The sequence below is a fragment of the Pongo pygmaeus genome, chromosome 10 (assembly GCF_028885625.2).
Source record: "Pongo pygmaeus isolate AG05252 chromosome 10, NHGRI_mPonPyg2-v2.0_pri, whole genome shotgun sequence".
Taxonomy (NCBI): Eukaryota; Metazoa; Chordata; class Mammalia; order Primates; family Hominidae; genus Pongo; species Pongo pygmaeus.
The window spans coordinates 74,089,259-74,110,458 of NC_072383.2; the positions used below are offsets into that span (position 1 = coordinate 74,089,259).

General features: G+C 36.1%; 1 protein-coding gene and 1 pseudogene across 6 annotated transcripts in view; one reads left to right on the forward strand and one right to left on the reverse strand.

The window, feature by feature from the left end:
- The window catches only part of NAP1L1 (nucleosome assembly protein 1 like 1), a 37,085-nt gene that overhangs the window by 9,781 nt on the left and 6,104 nt on the right, over positions 1 to 21,200 (reverse strand). For 3 of the 6 annotated variants that reach the window (XM_054443349.2, XM_054443348.2, XM_063646514.1), the window contains exons 2-6: positions 16,837 to 16,873; positions 11,519 to 11,604; positions 9,960 to 10,062; positions 2,737 to 2,878; positions 2,392 to 2,472 (exon numbers count right to left, since the gene is read on the reverse strand). In XM_054443349.2, coding sequence (XP_054299324.1) covers positions 2,392 to 2,472; positions 2,737 to 2,878; positions 9,960 to 10,062; positions 11,519 to 11,604; positions 16,837 to 16,853 — 429 coding nt within the window. In that variant the 5' untranslated portion in view covers positions 16,854 to 16,873. The remainder of the gene's footprint in view (positions 1 to 2,391; positions 2,473 to 2,736; positions 2,879 to 9,959; positions 10,063 to 11,518; positions 11,605 to 16,836; positions 16,874 to 21,200) is intronic. The other 3 variants (XM_054443351.2, XM_054443350.2, XM_063646515.1) reach the window with 1 other exon arrangement.
- On the forward strand, positions 130 to 847 carry LOC129009794 (density-regulated protein-like; annotated as a pseudogene).

Genomic DNA, 21,200 nt, shown 5'->3' on the forward strand with positions numbered 1-21,200 from the left:
ATCATTCTTACAAAAAGGAAAAATATTCCCTAGGTATAAAAATACAACTGATGCTCTAGGGAGGCCCTGGCCGGGGAAACGAGTTGCATTTGTCGGTTCAGCTGTCAATAGTGGAGGGAGCGGAGCTGGCGGGGCCTATGCAACTGCCTGGGTTTGTGAAATGGCTGCTGACATTTCTGATTCCAGCGGGGCTGACTGCAAAGGAGACCCAAGGAACAGAGCCAAGTTAGATGCTGATTACCCACTTTGAGTCCTTTATTGTGGAGTCTGTTCATTACCAATAGAGTACTGTGAATATACGCCTGACGTTGCTAAATGTAGACAATGATTAGAGAAGAATTTTCCAAATGAATTTGCAAAACTTACTGTGGAAAATTCACCCAAACAAGAAGCTGGAATTTGTCAGGGTCAAGGAACAGCAGGGGAAGAAGAGGAGAAGAAAAAACAGAAGAGAGGTGGAAGGGGTCAAATAAAACAAAAAACAAAGACGGTACCACAAAAGGTTACTATAGCCAAAATTCCCAGAGCAAAGAAGAAATATGTGACAAGAGTTGTGGCCTTGTAACTTTTGAAATTGATCTTAAATCACACAAAGATTTTTTGCTCAAAAATTCTCCTGTGGTGCCTCAGTAACAGAGGAGGATGAGATTATCATTCAAGGAGACTTTACAGATGACATAATTAAGGTCACTCAGGAAAAATAGCCAGAAGTAGATGACAGCATCGAAGATCTTGGAGAAGTGAATTTGAAAATCTGTCCGTAGTTAATGGCCTGAACTGACAGTTGATATGGCCAAAGGGAGAGAGGCCTTCATATATATATATTCTACAGTAAAACTGTAGACTGCCCTCGTTCTTGGTATTTTCCCTGTTCTGTACAAGGGTGCTTATTTTTTTTATTGCCAAAGTCAAATAAACAGGAGAGACTGTCACGCTCATACATGAATAGAATTTAGTCAAATAAAAAATTTTGGTTATTTGGTACTTTTTTTTTTGAGACGGAGTCTCACACTGTCACCTGGGCTGGAATGCAGTGGCGTGATCTCGGCTCACTGCAACCTCAGCTTCCCGAGTTCAAGAGATTCTCCTGCCTCAGCCTCCCGAGTAGGTGGGATTAGAGGCGCCCGCCTCCACGCTCAGCTAATATTTTCTATTTTTAGTAGAGACGGGATTTCACCATGTTGGCCAAGCTGGTCTCGAACTCCTGACCTAGTGATTGGCCCACCTCGGCCTCCCAAAGTGCTGGGATTACAGGCATGAGCCACTGCGCCTGGCCTTTCTCTTTCTCTGTTTTTATTTTTTGAAAAACCCGGTAGACTTTGTGGTGAGCATTTTTGTTGATTATTTTACTGATCTAAAGCTGAATGATTTTTTAAAAGAATTTGAATTTGGCTTCCTCACCAATAATATGTCTCCTTGCTTCTTTGATGTGATAGTTTTGAGATGGGTGAGAATCTAACAGATTTGTGGTTGAATTTGCTTTGTTGTTATGAAGTCCACCCTATGGACACAATAACATACTGTTGGTAGGAGCTGTTCAAGCTATTCTGGAGATTATTTGGTAAAGTATACTAAAAGCCTTAAAACCATGTATGTGCACTGTTTGAACCAGTAAGCCACTTCTTTGAAATTAGAAGACATTAGAAGAAACAATAAGCCTTGCAATAAAACTTATGGATGAAAGTATTCATCACAATATGATTTATAATAAAAAATAGCAAATGTTATAAATGAACTATTGGAAAATGGTTAAGGAAGTGATGGTGTACTTTGTGGTATGTTTATGTTTAAAGATGTGGTATGCATATGTTTAAAGAACCATATTTTCTAAGATTATTTGGAAACATGTTTGGTAATGTCAAGTGGGGGCACCCCAGATACATTTTAGACATTTATCATCATCGTTCTGAGTGGAAGGCCATTCAGAGATGCTAGAGGTTCTTATTCTGGATACAAATTACATGAGTAAAATTCTGCTAACCAATTAAAAATAATGTACACCCATGTTCAATATATAGTCCTGGAAATAGCAATTGAAATGTTTTTTCACAAGAGAAAATGACAGTTTTAATGATGCATCAGATGAATTTAAACTTTAAGTCAGGTGCTGCAAATTGGAAATAAGACTTGTGGTGTTTTAAACTGCTGTGGACACTTAAGAAACTTAGAACCCATGAAACCACTGCTTATTGCCATGCAAATTACAATCTTGAATGACTGTTTTTTAAAAATAAATTATTAGAAAAATGTGTAATAAAGATGTAAAATGAAAAAGTGAAAAAAATACAACTGGTTATATAATATTGTACTCCATCATTAAATGCTAACATTTCTGACAAGTCCTAAGATTTTATCATCTAAAAAACATACTAAAATAAAGTTGGTACTAACCGAAATCTCATCTTCTTCATCTGGTTTCCATTCACATTCTTCTTCCGTAGGTTCATAAATTGCATTAATAATTTCAAATCGCTAAAATGATTAAAAAAAAAAAAGGCTGTATAAAAACACTGGCATCCAAGCTAAAACCAGTGGTTTCTCACTAAGAAGTCTTATAAATTTAACAAATGCATACCACAACTTTAACTGCTATTATTGATAGTTCCTCCAAGTGCTGCCTCTAATAACAATTTCAATGAGAGTTCTAAAGACTAACCTCTTCCAAGTCTGCTTATATTTCCAGAATTCGTCTTCTAGAATGTTAGATAAATTAAACAAAGTAGGAGAAAGCATTACCTTATCAAATAGAGGCTGATAGAGAACAGCATACTTCCTTTCAAGATCGTGAACTTCCTCATAGAATTTGGCTTCTATCTGTGCACATTTAACTTGCAGGTTTTTGAGAGCATTCACTCGTCTTTTAACTACCCTAGGCAGGCTGAAAGGTTAGAAATCAGTTATATAGCATCATAGTAAAATGGAAGTCACACTTCTTTCGTCATACTGAAACTGAAGCATTGGAGTTAATGACAGGTTTTTCATCTGAAGCAGAAGGTAGATTCAAAGTAAATAAAAATCAAATAGATACAAATATATTGACCCACTGGCTATATTTCAAAAGTAGAAATGTAACTAGGTAAATTGATAAACAAAATGTAAATCATATTGTCAACCCTAAATATTTACCCAAGTTAAGTGTTGGACTTGTCATTGCTGAAGTCATGGACAGACCATCTTAATTCTGAGAACAATGATTATTTGGATTTTTCTTTTACATATATCTCACCCATACAAGTTATTAGGAAAAAGGAAGGGAGAATAGGCATATCAGGAAAAAGGACAAGATTCCACACACCATTATTTTATTTTAGTCTCCATATTTAATTAGGAATTAGTAATTACATTATTAAATACAAGTGTAACATACTATAAAGAGGAGACATGTATTTTTAAAATAACAGCTTTAGGCCAGGTGCTATGGCTCACAACTGTAGTCCCAGCACCTTGGGAAGCTGAGGCAGGTGGATTCCTTTAGCCCAAAAGCTCAAGACCAGCCTGGGCAACATGGCAAAACTCTGTCCTTACAAAAAATACAAAAATTAGCTGGGTGTGGTGGTGCATGCCTGTGGTCCCAGCCACTTGGAAGGCTAAGATGAGAGCATCACCTGAGCCTGGGATGTCGAGGCTGAATTGAGCAAGATTGCACCACCACTGTACTCCAGCCTGGCTGACAGAATGAGACCCTGTCTCAAAAATAAATAACAGCTTTGATGAGATAAAATTCATACACCATACAATGAACTGTGAAGCACTATTTTGTTAAAATTTTATTTTAGGTTTAGGGGTATATGTGAAGGTTTGCTATACAGATTATTTTATCACCCAAGTATTAAGCCCAGTACCCAATACTTAATTTTCTGCTCCTCTCCCTCCTCCCACACTCCACCCTCAAGTAACCCCAGTGTCTGTTGTTTCCTTGTGTTCATGAGTTCTCATCGTTTAGCTCCTACTGGTAAGTAAGAACGTGCGATATTTGGTTCTCTGTTCATGTGTTAGTTTGTTAAGGATAATAGCCTCTAGCCCCATCCACGTTCCCACAAAAGCCATGATCTCGTTCTTTGTATAGCTGCATAGTATTACGTGGTGTATACATTTTCTGTATCAGATCTGTCATTGATGGGCATTTAGGTTGATTCCATGTCTGCTAATGTGAACAGGGGGCACTCACTGATTTTTAAAAGGTTATACACACTAGGTTATAAGTCTCCTAAAGAATGATTAAAAAACCTCTCTAACAATAAATGTTCACACTTAAAATTTAAATAACTTCAGAGAATCTGTGCAACAGATACAAAATCCAGGTTAAACTTTCCTGCCACAAACTTCTGTAAAACAAATAATTCACTTACTTAGCCACCAGTTTACTTAAGATTATTAGAAATAAAAAACAAACACTTGAAGATATCAACTTTTTATTTCTGTTAATTTTAAGTAAAAAGCACTATTCTGCCAAGGTGGTGAACTAGCATGGGCTTCTGGCTTTTCTTGCTCCCCCAAAAAGCTAATCCCAGAAACTTCAGAACAAGAATGAAGCAACTACTGAGGCACACACACACCATAAGCAATTTCAGGTAAGACTGGAGGTTGTGTTTAACTGTACAGGGTAACCAACAACTTAGGGAGGGAATAGCCACAGTAGGTAGCAGTGCGGACAGGCTGGAAGATAGCAGTTCCGCAAGAAAGCTTTTTAAGTTCTGCTCCTGCCTTGCAACAATCATTGTCTGTCATCTTCACCCTTCACAAGAGCCCAATGCCAGGGTTGATGAAAGCTGCACTGGTTCAAAGCCTTCAAACATGTATTTGATCCAATCTAGGAATGATGAATTGACAACCAAAGGAGACTAGTCCCCCACCCTACAAACCACACCATAAAAATTGCCTGGACTGGCAGCAAACTTTCAGTCTAAGGCAAATAGTGCTCTACTACTTAGGCTTACCCTGCGCCCTTCTCCTTGTCACAGACCTTCATTTCTCCCCAAATATTCATTATTAGGGTAACTGGTATTTGCCTAATGTGCTGGAGCTCAAAGAATAACTAGATACTTCAAGGGTACAATTTCTATGAAAGAGTGAAATGATTATCATCTGAAGCAGCATAATTAGAGAATTTAAACAAGAATGTAAATATACTTAGAGATGAGGAAGATTAACAACATGCAACAAGACCAAGAAATCTACAACAGAGTGGGAATGTTAAGTATGAAAAATACAATAACTAAAATAGGCAACAAACAAGAGAAACAGGATAGATTCAACTGAAGATAAAGTCCATGATGTTGAAAAGTTCTACCAGAAGGCAGCATGAAAGACAGATGGAAAATAGAAAAGCTCTGAGATACGGATGACAAAAGTAGCAACAGCTGACAGAGAAGGGGGTACTATCTCTTCACATATGAGAATGATACATTTCTCAGCATTAAAGCAATATAAAAATCCTTACTCTGCTTCCTAGAAATGTTAATGAGATTTATGAATATCACAGACAAAAGAAAATTCTAAAGGTGTCCAGTGAGAAAGATAACCTACAAAGAAAAAGGAATCAGACTAACAACAGGCATTAAAAGAAACACTGAAATAAAGAAAAAAATAAATTGTAGTTTTTAAGAACTCTGAATTTACTATTTCATAGCCAAACTATTATTCAGACATAAAAGCAGGACAAAAATTATATCAGGTATACCAGGCTTCAGGTTTGCCACAGATATTCACTATATATTACTAAAAGCAACTTTTGAGGAAATTTTTTTAAAAATCCAGCAGATTCTATTTAAGGTATGGGTGTGGTCAAATATCTTGGTAAATTTCTTGCCTTGAAGGGAAAAATAGAGGGCCAGAGAAAGCACATTTATAAACAATATAAATATTGGTAAATTTAAGAAATCAACAGGGGTAAATAAACTTAGATATTAGGTTATAAGCCACTACCATAGTAACAAAAATCAATGCCATTAACTTTGGAACCAGAAAGCGACTTTATCTATCCAATGGGAAGCAGAAAAGAAGACCCAAAGTAAAATAAATTAAAAAATAGAGAAAGATGGCAGCAATAAATCCAAAAACAATACAACTTCTAAGAAATGCAAAGTTAGACTTACTAATAATAAAGAAGCAAACATTGAGGCCGAGTGTGGTGGCTCATGCCTGTAATCCCAGCACTCTGGGAAGCCGAGGCAGGTGAATTGCTTTAACTCGGGAGTTCAAGACCAGCCCAGGCAACATGGCAAAACCCCATCTCTACAAAAATACAAAAATTAGCCAGGCATGGTTGTGCATGCCTATAGTCCCAGCTACTTGGGAGGCTGAGGCAGGAGAATCGCTTGAGCCGAAGGATGAGGCTGCAGTGAGCCGTCATTGTGCCATGGCACTCCAGCCTGGATGACAAAGCGAGACACTGTATCCAAAAAATAAAAGCAGCAAACACTGATACTAGAGGAAGACACGAAGATGAAAAGATGGAAAAAAAAGACATACTAGGTTAAAAGTTTAAAAAAAAAAAAAGAGGCTGGGGGTGATGGCTTATGCCTGTATTCCCAGCACTTTGGAAGACCAAGGTGGGCCCAAGAGTTCGAGACCAGTCTGGGCAACATAGGGAGACCCCCATCTCTACAAAAATAACAGCCAGGCATGATGATATGTACCTGTGGGTCCCAGCTACTTGGGAGGCTGAGGTGGGAGGATCACAGTGAGCCATGAGTGTGCCACTATACTCCAGAGTGGATCACAGAGTGAGGCCTTGTCATAAAAGCTGGGGGTCATTATTGTAATATCAGACAAATAAAAATTATGACCCCCCAAAACATTATAAAACACAAAGGAAGACACATATCAGTAAAATGAAACAAGAGAACAAGAAATGTTCATCACAAATATCATACACCTAATATGGCTTCAAAATATTTCAGTCTACAAATGACAGAAAAAACTGTCAGGTCAAACAGACAACCAATAAGCAGAAATAAAGAGAAGCTGAACAATACAATAAGCTTGAGCTATTAATTTCAGCATACAGATCTTCACACTCAACGTTTACAAAAGTAAGAGTATTAAGGCCATAAAAAACACAAATTAAAAAATAAAAATCAAATGAATTAAGCATTCAATTTAAAAAACTGGAAAGAGTAACATAGAGCAAACCTGAAAAAGAGATAACATTAATGCCAGAAATCAGACAGCAACAATAACAAAAGACAGTATGGAAAAGGAAAACCAAAAGCAAAATTAATATTCTAAAAACTTAATAAGATCAAGACAACCAGCAGAATTAAGATGCAAAATACAGAATATGAAAACCAGATTTTTAAAACTATTGTAAACCATGTACTAATCAATTTTAAACCTAAATGTGTACATGTTTAAAATATGAAACTCCAAAACTGATGAGAGAACTTGAATAAATTAGTATGTTTCAAAAAAAAAAAAAAAAAAAAAATCCTCCAAAACTCCCCTGGACCTCTACTTCCCCAACTCCAAAGGCCCAAAGTAAATTTTTAGAAGAGTTCTACCCTAAGAACAGCTAATTCCTATCTTATACAAGTTGTTTCAGGAAACAGGAAAAATTTAAAAAGCAGCTCCATTCCTTAGGCAATTGAAATCTTGACTCCAAAAACCAGTTAAATATCACCACTTCCTGAAACTTTCTTTATGCACATACATACATGCATGCACACAACACAAGCTCATTTCACTAACAAGTAAGAAATGTAAAATTCAATTACTCAACAATGTAACAATAACACATCATGATTCAATTTACTACAGGAATGCAAGGCTAGTTTGATATCCAAAATAAGTATTTCCAAAACATGTATTTACTATTTACTTAATATATTGAAGGGAAAAGTTCAATAGAGCATCTTAATTGATACAGTTAAAAAAAACAAAGGTCAGATTAAAAAACAGTAAATAGGCACTGAATTTAATGGAGATTTTATATTCATTCCCAGTATGAATAGAAATAAGACAAAGAATACTAATGTTTAACACAGTAGTGAAAGTCCTGGTAATGTTGTAAAGAAAAGTATGTGGTATAATGTAATGTGGAAGAACAGAGCTAAAACTGCCATTATTTGCAGATAAAATCATGTGACTAGGGCAGCAAAACAGAACACATTACTACAATAAATTTAGCAAAGTTACTGGATACAAGAGCAACTTAAAAAAAAAAAATAGCAATCCTCTGTAAATCAAGAACAGCCAAACAGAAAATACAAAAAAGATGCTATTCACAACAGCCACACAAAATATACAGAAATTAACTTAACCAACAGACTCTATGAGGATTGCTTTGAAACTAAAGACACAGAATGTGACCTGAATAGTTAGAAGTATGTGGATGAGACAATATTAAAAGATATAATTCTGTAAATCTACAAATGCAATATAATTCCTATCAACGTTTTAAGGTTTTTTTGCTTGTTGACAACCCTGGTAAACTTAACTGTCAAAAATGTGGATGACTGTGTTTGGGGGAGAAGTATGAAAGGATGCAACCTGCCCTGACAAATATTAAGACAACTACAAAGTCATAGTAATTAAGTGTGACAATGACAAGAGACAAAGACCAATAAAACAGAAGAGTGCTGCTCAAAGACAAACACAGGTGTTTACCACTTGATATACAATGAAGGTAGGTGGTACACCTAAATGGGGGAAGAATGGATTGATTAGTGAATAGTGTTAAAAAAAAAAAAAAAAAAACTAGCTCATGTCACTGGAGGAGGACCCAAAATAAATAAATAAATAAATAAACCTAGCTCATTAAAAAATGAGGCAGAAAAAAAAGGAATTGGAAGCCTACGTACAACAAATACAAAGGTAGACTCTAAAGGGATTTAAGACCTAAATGTAAAAGGTAAAACTATTCAATACAAAATGTAGCAGAAACCAGGAGGGACTTCTTAAAGTTTCAAAAGCACAAGCCCTAAGGCAAAATATTTTACTAAAATAAAACTTAACTGTTTACCAGAGGACTCCACGGATAAATTAGTAGAAATGACACATTATTTAGAATGTCTAAAAACTGACAAGGGAATAACATTTGGAATACAAAGACTTTTGCAAAGCATTAAAAAAACCCTGCAATCCCAACAAGAAAATGGAAAAAGGGTACCAATGGGCAACGAAAAAGGTTCAAGCATTATGAAGAAAAGCTAAAAACTCATTAGAAATCATAAAATACAAATAAGACAAAATGAGTCCATACCTCTTAGACTGATTTAAAAATAAAAACAAAAACACTATGAAGCTGGATGGTGCCAATTGTTGGCAGACATGAAGATGAATCCATCTTCTTGCATTGAGTACAGTATTTCTGGAAATCATGCTAGAAGTTTAATACTTAAAGGCTTGCATACTCTACGTAAGTGGCAATCCCACTGCTGAGCACACATCTCAAAGAAATTCTCACACAGTTCCTTTACAGGACATGTACAAAGATGTCTATAACAATAGAATTTGTGTTGATAAAGGAGTCCATCATAGGAAAAGCAGATAATAAAACACAGCAAACACATACCACAGAGAACTAGGCAACATTTAGAAGCTACTAACTATAATTAACATATAGACAGTAACTGAATGGATCTTAAAATCACGAAAAAGTTTTTTAAATGTGTAAGCTGAGTAAGATATTCATGCTATTAATAATGATTTATGTCATCAGTGAAGAAATCTGTATTTCTTCTAATTCTGTGCATTTCTAACATACCTCTAAACAAATCTCTGAAATGCTTAAGATCAGTATACTTCCTATAAACTTGAACCAAAATAAATAAACTTTAAAAGACCAATGTAAACAGGTGGTACTAAGCACAATTTTAAACTTCCAATAATCCTATACTGGATACTAACAGACAATAGGTTTCCACTACTGCATATCTAAATCCTAGATGGTCTTAAAAATAGATACACCTGCAACGTTGATTATAGAAAGATAAATAAGGACTATGGAAAAGTTGTACCTTTCAATGTATCCTGTTGGTGTTTCTACCAGACCATCAAGTCTTTCTTGAAGGGCTGCAAGAATCTGAGGATTTTGCATCATCTGAACAGTTAGCTGACGTGCTTTAAAAAAAAAAAAAAAGGGCATCGAAAAAAGGATTTTATGAAAATGTATTATGCTTTTTTAATAGGACAATCCAATCTCATGAAGTTTTCCTAACTGGCCCATAAACTGCTGGTATATCTAATGAGTAGAGACGGGCAGGGCAAGCTAAAGAGAATACACTCTAGGAAAACCCAGTGTTCAGGAATAATTCAGATTCCTAATCTATCTCTACTCAAGACAGCTCTCAAGGCCATTGCCACAACTACATGAACAATATCCTTTCTCTTCCTGGTATCTTGTGTTTCACCCACCTTGCATTTTAGGAAGCTCAAAGCTTCATTCAGATGCCTACCTATGACTCTTGACAGTCCTCTGAATGCAGACAACACATATCAGAAAACTGCAAATACACTGACAGTTTTAGGCCCAGGAGAAAGGTGAAGTGAGTGATCTGAATGTTTATGTTTGATGCTTGTGTAATGTATTTCTAGGTGTATGAATAAAGTTAATAGTTGGGACAGTCAAAGGTTGTAACTGAAGCCAAACAAAATGTGGTTATCAATGGCTTTTTAAAAACATACTCAATCCAAATATGCACTAGACTTATACAAAACAAATTACGTTACTAATCTTCTCTTCATCATCAATACAGTTATTACACAAAGTGCCATAAACTTAATTTTCCCAATTACTTTTTTTGAGGTCAATTTACTTCTGATAATAATTCAATTATTGGATGATGTACACACAGCCAGGATAACCAATACAGATTTTTAAATATCAATATTGGTCACTGAGGATACAGTTCTGTATCTGTTAAGAAAATGTTACAAAACAAAAGCTGAAGCTATTAATACAAGTTCTGAAGTCTTTTCACAATTAACTTCCATCTGGCTTAAACATGAAAAGCTGAGTCATCTGGTACCTTAATATTCTTGGCCCAGATCTACAAGACATACCCTAAGCAGTACAATCCCCCCACCACCACTCCTTTTAAAAAGTATCTGCTAAAATAAATTGTGAATATTACCTACATTTAATAAATGGCTCTTCTGCTTGAAGGAGTGGATTTTTAAAAAGACACACACTACATGTTCTCCATATATTAAACACTAAACATACTGTTATAAGCACCACATCACAACCTGTAACATTTCTAAATTCAGACAGAACTCATGGGCAGCTGTTTGACACAAGTACACCAAGTCACTCCAACAGTGCAGGATGCAAACAATGACTTCTAATTGAGTTGCTGTATCTATACCTACCCCCCCCCCCTCCCTCTCACACACACACACACACACACACACACACACACACACACACACACACACACACAGTTACTAGAGGTATGGACCAGTAGATAAATGGGACAATGAGCAAGGGTCCAAAAAAATAGACTGGTACTTATAACTACCCTCTAGTAGACATGTGCCAGCAATCACTGGCTCCTGAAGTAATTTAAAGTAATACCTTTGATTTTTGTTTCTTCACCAGTTTCCTCTTCTTCTACTTCTTCAACATCATCCAAATCTTGATCAAGTTCAGACTGTTCTTTGCTATAATATCATAGTATCACACCAAGGTTCAAATGTACCAATTACCAAAAAAAATTACAGAAAAACTTAAAATTCATTTTCAAAATTAGTATCTCTTTCAAAGACATGAAATAGGAAATTCAAAAGGTAATTCCGTTTTCTAACTTCATATGTAAACAAGTACACACTGTAAGTGCTTAAACTTTCATTAAAAGCATCTGGTCAAATGTAAAGTTTATACTTTTGAAGATTTATAAAATTGGTTTTGCAGGTTTTTGGGGAATGTGATGTCAATAAGTATGTGCATTCAACCGAGTATCTACCGATTTTACTTTTCCTTCTTAGTAACAACATTCTCATTTTATATGAGATGGCAACACACCAAGCTAAAAGTCTACATTTCCTAGCCTACCTTTAGCTAGACTATTTTGACAGCAAGATAAAAAAGCAGAAGTGCTGTATTTCTTTGAGGAAGTATCCTTAACAGGATGGTAGATAGCTGGGAAGCCTTTATCTTAATCCCTCTCCCCCTCCCACTTAGAATATGAATGTGATGGCTCAAGCTCCAGCAGCCACACTGGACTAGGAGGCATCCTAGAGAATGAAAGCCACCAGCTAAAGAAAAAGGATTTAGGAAAACAGAAGAGTCCTGGATCACTTATGGCTGTGGAGCAACAATGCTAGCCTATACTATCTTTGGAGTTTCCTTTTCTTTACTTCATAGTGGAGGTGAGAAAGAATAAAGTGAAGACTTCTGAGTCTAGCTCTTGTTTAGAACAAAGCCAAGATGATAGCACCATTCAAAGAGAAGGTTAAAAAGTAATAAGATAGCATCCTTCCCATTTCATCTTAAAAAAAAAATCACCGAAAATCTAATTTTTGAACATGAGATTACATCTAGCATTAGTAAGGAAAATAAGGATTCCTAAGTCAATATAAAACGTCATTGTACAATTCCTGTGTAAATTTTTTATTTTAACATTTGAATTAGAAATGTAGTTGCTTTTGTGTCTAAACAGCATTTGAAAAATTAATTTTCCATAGGGACGAATAATGACTTAATTTTCATACAAGTACAGAAAAAAATCAACTGTACTCTGCCAGCATAATTCAGTCTTCAGAAATGATACATATAATTTCTGAAAGCTTTTTTTTTTTTTTTTTTTTTGGAGACAGAGTCTTGCTCTGTCACCCAGGCTGTCTGGAGTGCAATGGCACAATCTCGGCTCACTGCAACCTCTGCCCCCTCAAGCTCAAGCAATTCTCGTGCCTCAGCCTCCTGAATAGCTGGGACTATAGGAGTGCACCACTGCACCCGGCTAATTTTTGTATTTTTAGTAGAGACAGGCTGGGCTGGTCTCAAACTCCTGGCCTCAGGTGATCCTCCCACGTCCGCCTTCCAAAATCCTGGGATTACAGGCATAAGCCACTATGCCCAGCCTATTTCTGGAAGAACTTTGATTTAGTATAAACTTTAAGTGTTTGATAAGTGTACACACTTAAGGGTCACTGGTTACAGATAACTGGAGCAACTCCTCCTCTAGTGTCTTTAATCATTTATTGAACATCTATATCCAAAGGCTTTAAAACAGCTGTCCACAAACTATGCCCATGTGGCCAAATCCAGCCCACCCTATTATTGTAAATAAAATTTTATTGGAATGCAGATGCACTACATTTATGTATTGTCTGCTTTCACACTACATCAGCAGAGTTGAGTACAGTCATCCCTCAGAGTCTATGGCGGACTGGTTCCAGGAAACCTCCCTACCAAAATCCTGGGATGTTCAAGTCCCTTATATAAAATGGCATAGTAATTGCAACTAACCTATGCACATCCTCCTGCATACTTTAAATCACCTCTAGATTACTTATAATAATACTATATACCATGTAAACGTTATGTAAATAGTTGTATTATGATGGGCCAGACAAAGTGGCTCTTGCCTACAATCCCAACATTCTGGGAGCCAAGGCAAGAGGATCACTGGAGGCCAGGAGTTCAAGACCAGCCTGAGCAACACAGTAAGAATTCTCTACTAAAAACAAAACAAACAAACAATAGTTGTTATGTTCTATTGCTTATTTGTATTTATTATTGTGCTGTTATATTTTATTGTTTTTTACCCTAATATTTTCCATCTGCAGTTGGTTGAATTCATAGATGCAAACTCATGGATGCTGAACCCACAGACACAGAGGACCAACTGCAGTTAGAGAATCGTATGTGGCCCAAAATGCTGAAAATGTTTACCACCAAGCCTTTTACAGAGAAAGGTTTACCGACTCTGGTTTTCAAACACAAGAATCCCCTCTGACTTCCACCCTCCCAGGGCTAACAGGCATCCAAAATTAAATAATAAGGAAGGGGGAAATCAAGCTGTCATAACCAATTTACTCTTTTTAAAGTTTAAAATGAGAGTTCCAAAGTTAAGATGGCAGATGCCACAAACTCATCTGATCTTAATCCTTCTAAAATCTCCACTAAAATTATGATAAAGGGTTTTTTTGTTTTGTCTTGTTAGCAGGCTAACACTGAAATCAAAGAAAACAAGGGCAGCAACATTTTGGAAGCTGGAAACCAGACAAGTGATAATTTCATTGAGAACTGAAATCTAAGATTAGCAGTGGGGAAAGCTGAGAAGCAGCCCAATCACTCCTCAAAAGGATAAGAACTGGTGGTACCAGGCACATTTCTAGAACTAGGGCAAGGGGTGGGACAGGAGAGAAGGTCGCTAAAACAAGAAAGTAAAACCTGATAAGCAGTTAAATCATTAGATTTCTCTACACTAGCAGAAATATGCAGTTTCCTCTCAGGAAAGGGTAAAATTCAGAACTTGGACTGGAAGACGACAGACACAGTCAACAGTATCAAAGATATAGGACTATGTACACATTAGAATGCTAAATGTAGAGCCTCCTCTACATTTAGAGGAACACCAGAAGCCAGATCTTTACCCAGACACTGTTCAACGATGAATCTGACTAGCCCAGAAAAAAAAAATGACCATTCTAACACTGGGGTTTCTAACAAATGCCCACTCTGGTGACCCTACACTGAAATCTCAAATTAACAGGCCTCCCCACTCCAACGCTCAAATTTTCCCATCAATTTTCTTTTTTAAACATGTCTGAATTGTCCCTATACCCCACCCAACCCAATCTTAATGAGCAGCCAACCAAGTATTGATTTATATTTGAGGAAAGCATCTTAGATTGAGACCAAAACAAATGAGGGAAAGAAAATGTAAGAGCAAATGGACTATAAAGATGGAAGAAACATCCAGAGAAAAGACATTATCATCAATGAAACAAGAACAGGATGCTATTTAAAAAAAAAAAAAAAAAAAAAAAAAAAAAAAAAAAAACCAGGAAGAACAAAGCAGGTTTTGGAAACCAAAACAACAGCAATTTTAAAACTCAACACAAGCTGAAAGTCTTCAATTCTGTCCAGAAAGAAGAGCAAAGAGACAAAGATGGAAAATAGGACAAAAGATCATGAGAGCAATCCAACACACAACATCTAACAGTAGCTCCAGAAAGAGAAAACAAATGAGGCAATCAAAAAGTTCAATCAAGAATATCCCTGAACTAAGAGCCACTGAATTGCTGCACTGAAAGGGTCCACCACTGAATATGTAACATTAAGAGAAAAAAATAATAATGTGAAAATTTCAGAACTCTGAAGCCAGAGTAGCTTCCAGAAATGTATATGTAGTGTAAATGTACATATTTCTTAATTATCACACACAAATGGCTAATTACAGTGACTCTGAACTTCACAGCAACAGTGGAAGCAAGGTGACAATGGAGCAATGCCTTCAAAATTCTGAAGAAAAATGATTCCCATCTTACTATCCTACACCCAAACTATCCAGCATAAAGGTAGAATAGTCGTTTTCAGTCATGACATGTCTTAAAATAATTTAGCTCCCTTGTACTCTTCCAAGAAGGTACTAACAAACCGAGAAAGCAATGTGAGATATGGCAAACAACAAACGCCAAGAGGAGAAACAAGGTGAAACCTCAGGAAGATAGTAAAAGAGATCCAATGACAGCCATGTAACCAAGGTTAAGCAATCCAAATTAGAGGTGTGACACAGGAGACAGTCACTTTGGGAACCATTATTATTAAAAATGTCGTTTCCACTATTCTGGTTATTTTTAATGCTGAAGACAGAATGCATAAGTCACTCATCTGTTTTTGTTTTTGTTTTTTAATGCTGAAGACATGCGTTAAGAGTGGCCCAAATTCTTATTTGTACTTCTATGTGTTGATCTTGTACTGAAGTTTCCAGCCCTCCCACTATCATTCGCTGATGCCTACAACAGCTATGGAAAATAATTTAGCATCCCCTCACTCCCAAGTGCTCTATTTTAACATGGGCTACTGTAAAATTACACGCAACAAACACTGTGTACCTCATCCCATTCTTCCTGACCCTGTTTCTATAAAACATCCATCCACATTAGAATCCTGCCACATGCCAACTGGATTAAACCTATACTTCCCAGGACACATGACCTTGCCCCATACTTCTCCACAATAAGTCTTTATAAAGCCTCAGGAAACCTGAGGCCAGACTATGACCCAGATAGTCTCTCTTCCTTGTTATCCTATCTTATAGCCTTCAATTAACAGTGGCAAAGTGGCAATGTTGCTTTACATAGCTAACTTTGTGATCACTATTCAGATTTTGAAAATTAAACACTGATTATTTATAGGTGGTAAAGCTCTAAAGGAAAGCAAAGAAAGGAATTAGCAAAAGCCAAGATAGCACTTACATGTCTGCAAGGGGAAGGTGCAATTGAGAAGGGGCACACAAGGCTTCTGATAGTAATGTTCTATTTTTAACTTGTCTGAATATTCCTTAAGCTCTATATATAAATACATTTTATACACATTTTGGGTGTTTGGTACATTACAATGCAAGCAGTAAATCTTTGGGAAATATATACAATAAAAATGAATTCTGCAAGTATTTATAATCCATTATCATGCTCAGCACTTTCTTAAAAATAGTGACAGATGGTTGAGTATACATGATGGTTTCGAATATATGATCATAAATATACTAATGATCATATATTCTATATTTTACCTTGAATACACTGCACTAGACTTTTGCAAAAGTAGGTACTAAGCATTAGTAACTACATTTTCATAATATATAATTCATACTACTTGCTGTTGAGAACAGAGTACAAAGTGATGCCAAATCTCTGAAAAAGAACCAACTCTCTGCCACTTACTTGTCAATATCTGCCATGTTGTAAGAACTCCAAATATCTATGGAGAGAAACATCAATGTTAAAAAAAGTATATGATTAAAAAAATATATGAAACCAAAACCCTTTAAATCAATACCATGCTGAAAACTATCCCAAGAAATGTCTATTTCCTTTAAAATACTATCAGTGTTAAGAAGAAAAACTCATGGAACATGCAAATTCTTCCTTACTAGTACCAAAAATAATTTTTCAGAGGATATTACTTAAAACAAAAAAGTTACCACTAAGCTTTTAGAATCTGTTGTATAAAGACTATGATAATAGCACCATTGGTTAAAAACAAAACTAACATTTGCTAGAATCATAGGAAAGGAACAGTACAAAAGGATCTTCATTCAAATTCTTGCAACAATCAAGAAAGGTCAATTTCTGCTTAAATTTTTAGACTACTTAGCATCTTAAATCCATTTCGTATTAGCAATATTCATTTTTATGTAATTCATGTTTCAGAAAACCAAAATCTAATGCCTACTGTACTCACTATGCCCTCTGGATATCTTTTTAGAAGACTTAATCCCTGGATCAAATAGCCATTTAGACTATTTCAAAAGCTCTAGGTCCCAATCTTAATGTCAGGTAAGCCTTTCCTATCTCTCCAAATGTACACGTACCTCATGTTAGATAACTGACAACCACCAACCTCCAGCTTCCCCTAGATATGCTGGGGACATTGTCAAGACTTGTGGTTACCAGACCTGAGTAAGTTTACTGTTAAGACTGACCAGAGGATATCCTAAGTTCCTTCTCACTAAAATTAGTATGAACCTGGAGAATACTGCTTTTAGAAAAATAAATCTTAAAGTAGATGTGTTATATTCAGGCAGAAAAAAATGGTAGAATGCCACAGGTAATCTACAGATTACCAAAAAAAACTAAACCAAGTTTAGATAGAATCCATGTTAAAATCAAGTTTATCTTAGCCTGACACAGTGGCACGAGGCTGTAGTCCCAGTTGCCCAAGAGACAGGAAGATCTTTTGAGCACAGGCATTCAAGGCCTGCCTGGGAAATACAGCAAGACTCTATCTCTAAAAAAATAATAAATAGAATCAAGTTATCTGGTAAAAATTAAAATCTTAATACATATTTAATCCACAAAATCCTGCATGTGTTTACTTTCATAGCAATGTATTATGCCTATGAACAAAGAGTTAAAAACGGAAAAGATCCTGATTTTAGCAGTTAAGTGCTAATATTTGGGGGAAACATTATTACTGACCTAGTATCTATCCTTTAGAGTAATTATAAAGAAAATTATTCTTCCTAATGTATCTAACTCTGTAAATATTTTGTATTTGTTATAAATAATTCCTAATAGTACTGATGAATTTTTCTAGTGATGCTGGGTAATGAGTCAGCATTTACAAAGTGTTTAGCAATTATGAATATTAATCAAAAATAAGAAAAATACTGAACTCTGACATCAAAGAAATCCAAGTAGGATTCCAGTTTGTCTATCACATCATCAATAACTTCCTTTTAATACAGGGAAACCTGTGGTGCACATGCATCCTTATTTCTGGCGAGCAACCTGACAACAGGAATATCAAAAGCCTTAAACATGTCCATCTCAGCCAGGCACCATGGCTCACACCTGCAATCGCAGCACTTTGGGAGGCCGAAGCAGAAGGACCGCTCGAGGCCAGGAGTTCAAGACAAGCCTTGGCAACACAATGAGACGCTGTCTCTTAAAAACATAAAAAAAAAAAAAAATGTCCATCTCCAGATTTATTCACTTATGAGCTCTACCATGAAAAAATTATAAAGAATCTAATGCCTTTGGCTTTCCATGTTCACCTAGAAGGTTCTTCCACAGCTCTGAACAAGTCCTGCACATCCTTTGGCTCTCAGTTCAAAGTTTCACTCCCCAGAGATGCTTTCTCCAACCCGCACATTCTGGTTAAATAAGATTTCTTGGTTGTACACACACTCCTATAAAGCTTTCTTTCTTTCCACCATAAGATGTCTCAGTCTGTAATTATAAATTAGTGTGACCTATGGTCTGTCTCTCCCAACTGACAAGATTCATGATTACAAGAATTAAATCTGATCTTGCCAATCATAGTGTTGTCTTCTTTGGGGTAGCACACAAAGCTTATTATAAACTTAGTACTATAATGGAATATGCAAAAATGGAATGCTTTGCAGTCACAAATGAAACAGATCTGAGTTGATATAAAGGAACACCAAAGCAAGGTATAGGATGTATGCCAAAATCCCCTTTGGATATGGGAAAAAAAAAAAAAAAAAAAAAAAAAAAAATATATATATATATATATATATATATATATATATATATATCTCCACTTATATACGCACATACTTTAATACAAATAAACCCTTTCTGAAAACATACACCAAAAACCTAACCGGAGTAACCTAATGAGAAAGAAGGGACTGGGGGTAATGAGAACTAATTTCCCATTCACCATTACAGTCATGTGTGGATTATATGTTCTGAGAAATGTGTCTCTGGGTGATTTTATTGTTGTTCAAACATCAGAGTATATTTACACAAACCTAGATGGTACAGCCTACAACGCACCTAGGCTATGATATAGACTATTGCTCCCAGGCTACACACCTATACAGCATGTGACTGTACTAAATACCATAGGCAACTTTAATATAATGGCTAAGTATTTACGTGGTACATGACTGCATTTGGTTTTCCAACACACAGATTTATATAAATAATTTCCAATACACAAATTTATTCTGAAATTTGCTAGGTTTAATATACAGTGTCTACTAAACCCAGCAATTGTCAAAAACAGAAACAAAACCCAAAATTTCCAAATTTAAATTTTTATAACATTTTAATGTGTTCACAGAATGGCTACACTGCTAACCTCAATGTCCATTTGTAGCATTATATTTCCAGTTTAAATTCTTAAAATGAAACTTTAGTAAAGAGGATCCAAGACAGAACATTTACAGAACATTAACAGGAGGCATTTACTCCTCCAGAGAAGGCTGCTTTAACCTGCCCATTCTGGCTACACTGTATTTCTTGGTTGTAAGATAGACCTAATTTTCTAGTCAGTTGTAGTCAGATCATTTGGGCTGACATCAACTTTGTAGCAATCTACAAACTAAGGCAAAACAACTTCTGGCTCTATTTCATCATCTATATAAAGCAGAAAAACATCTGACGAAGTGAGACCCAAAAATCTGCATTCTAAACAAGAAACTCAGCTTCTGAGAGGTGGTTCTCAGGTAGACCACATTGAGAAACACAAGTTTAGGTTAATACCTGTATTAATTTTTTACTGCAGTTGAAATTAAATAAAATCAGCGAGAATCTTATTTGTTACACATTAAATTGCATTCCAAGATCTCTGTGAAAAACTTTCATTCCTGAAAGCAACAAACTAGATTATGCAGATCAATTCTACCAATGAAAAATATGGCCAGACGCAGTGGCTCACGCCTGTAATCCTAGCACTTTGAAAGGCCGAGGCAAGCGAATTGCCTGAGCTTAGGAGTTCAAGACCAGCCTGGGCAACATGGTGAAACCCAGTCTCTACTAAAATACAAAAAATTAGCCAGGCGTGGTTGCACACATCTGTAGTCCCAGCTACTCAGGAGGCTGAGGCAGAAGAGTTGCTTGAACCCAGAGGAGGAGGCTGCAGTGAGCCGAGATCACACTGCTGCACTTCAGCTTGGGTGAGAGCGAGACCCTGTCTCAAAAAAAAAAAAAAAAAAAAAAAAGAAAAAGAAAAAGAATTAAAAGTACAGACTTTTTTAACAAAAACATTTTGTTAAAACTCTTAAAAGCACTGAAATGCTAACAAGATAGGAATTACCAGCCCAAAACTGAGGGCAAAACAGGAAGCAGAAGGAAGGCACTTTTGCACTGAGGTCAACTGCCAATTATTAGCAATGTGAACTTTGGTTTTAACCAAAGTTGAAATTCTGGGCCTGTCCACAGCGGCTATCTTTATGGCAACCCTCCCAAATTAAGCAGGAACCCCAAAATGCTATATCCTCAAGAATAAATTCATTCTCCTGGACAAACAGCCCAAATTCACCTCATCTGTATTGCCCTCCAAACCCCAAGCTATGTACTTAAAATGATCTGTCCCTGGTATACTCAGACACCTGCATATCCAAATATAAATGAAAGCTTCCTTCTAGACCTTAAAAAATTCATACAAGTAATTTTCACAGCCAACAGGACAAACAGAAAATATAACAGAAATCAATCCTAGACAAAGACTTAAAAATTGTCAGACTATAAACAAATACATACCTACAGACAATAGTAAGCCTGGTTGTCTTTGATCTAAGTTTGAAAATATACTGTCTGCAAGGAAGTCATCT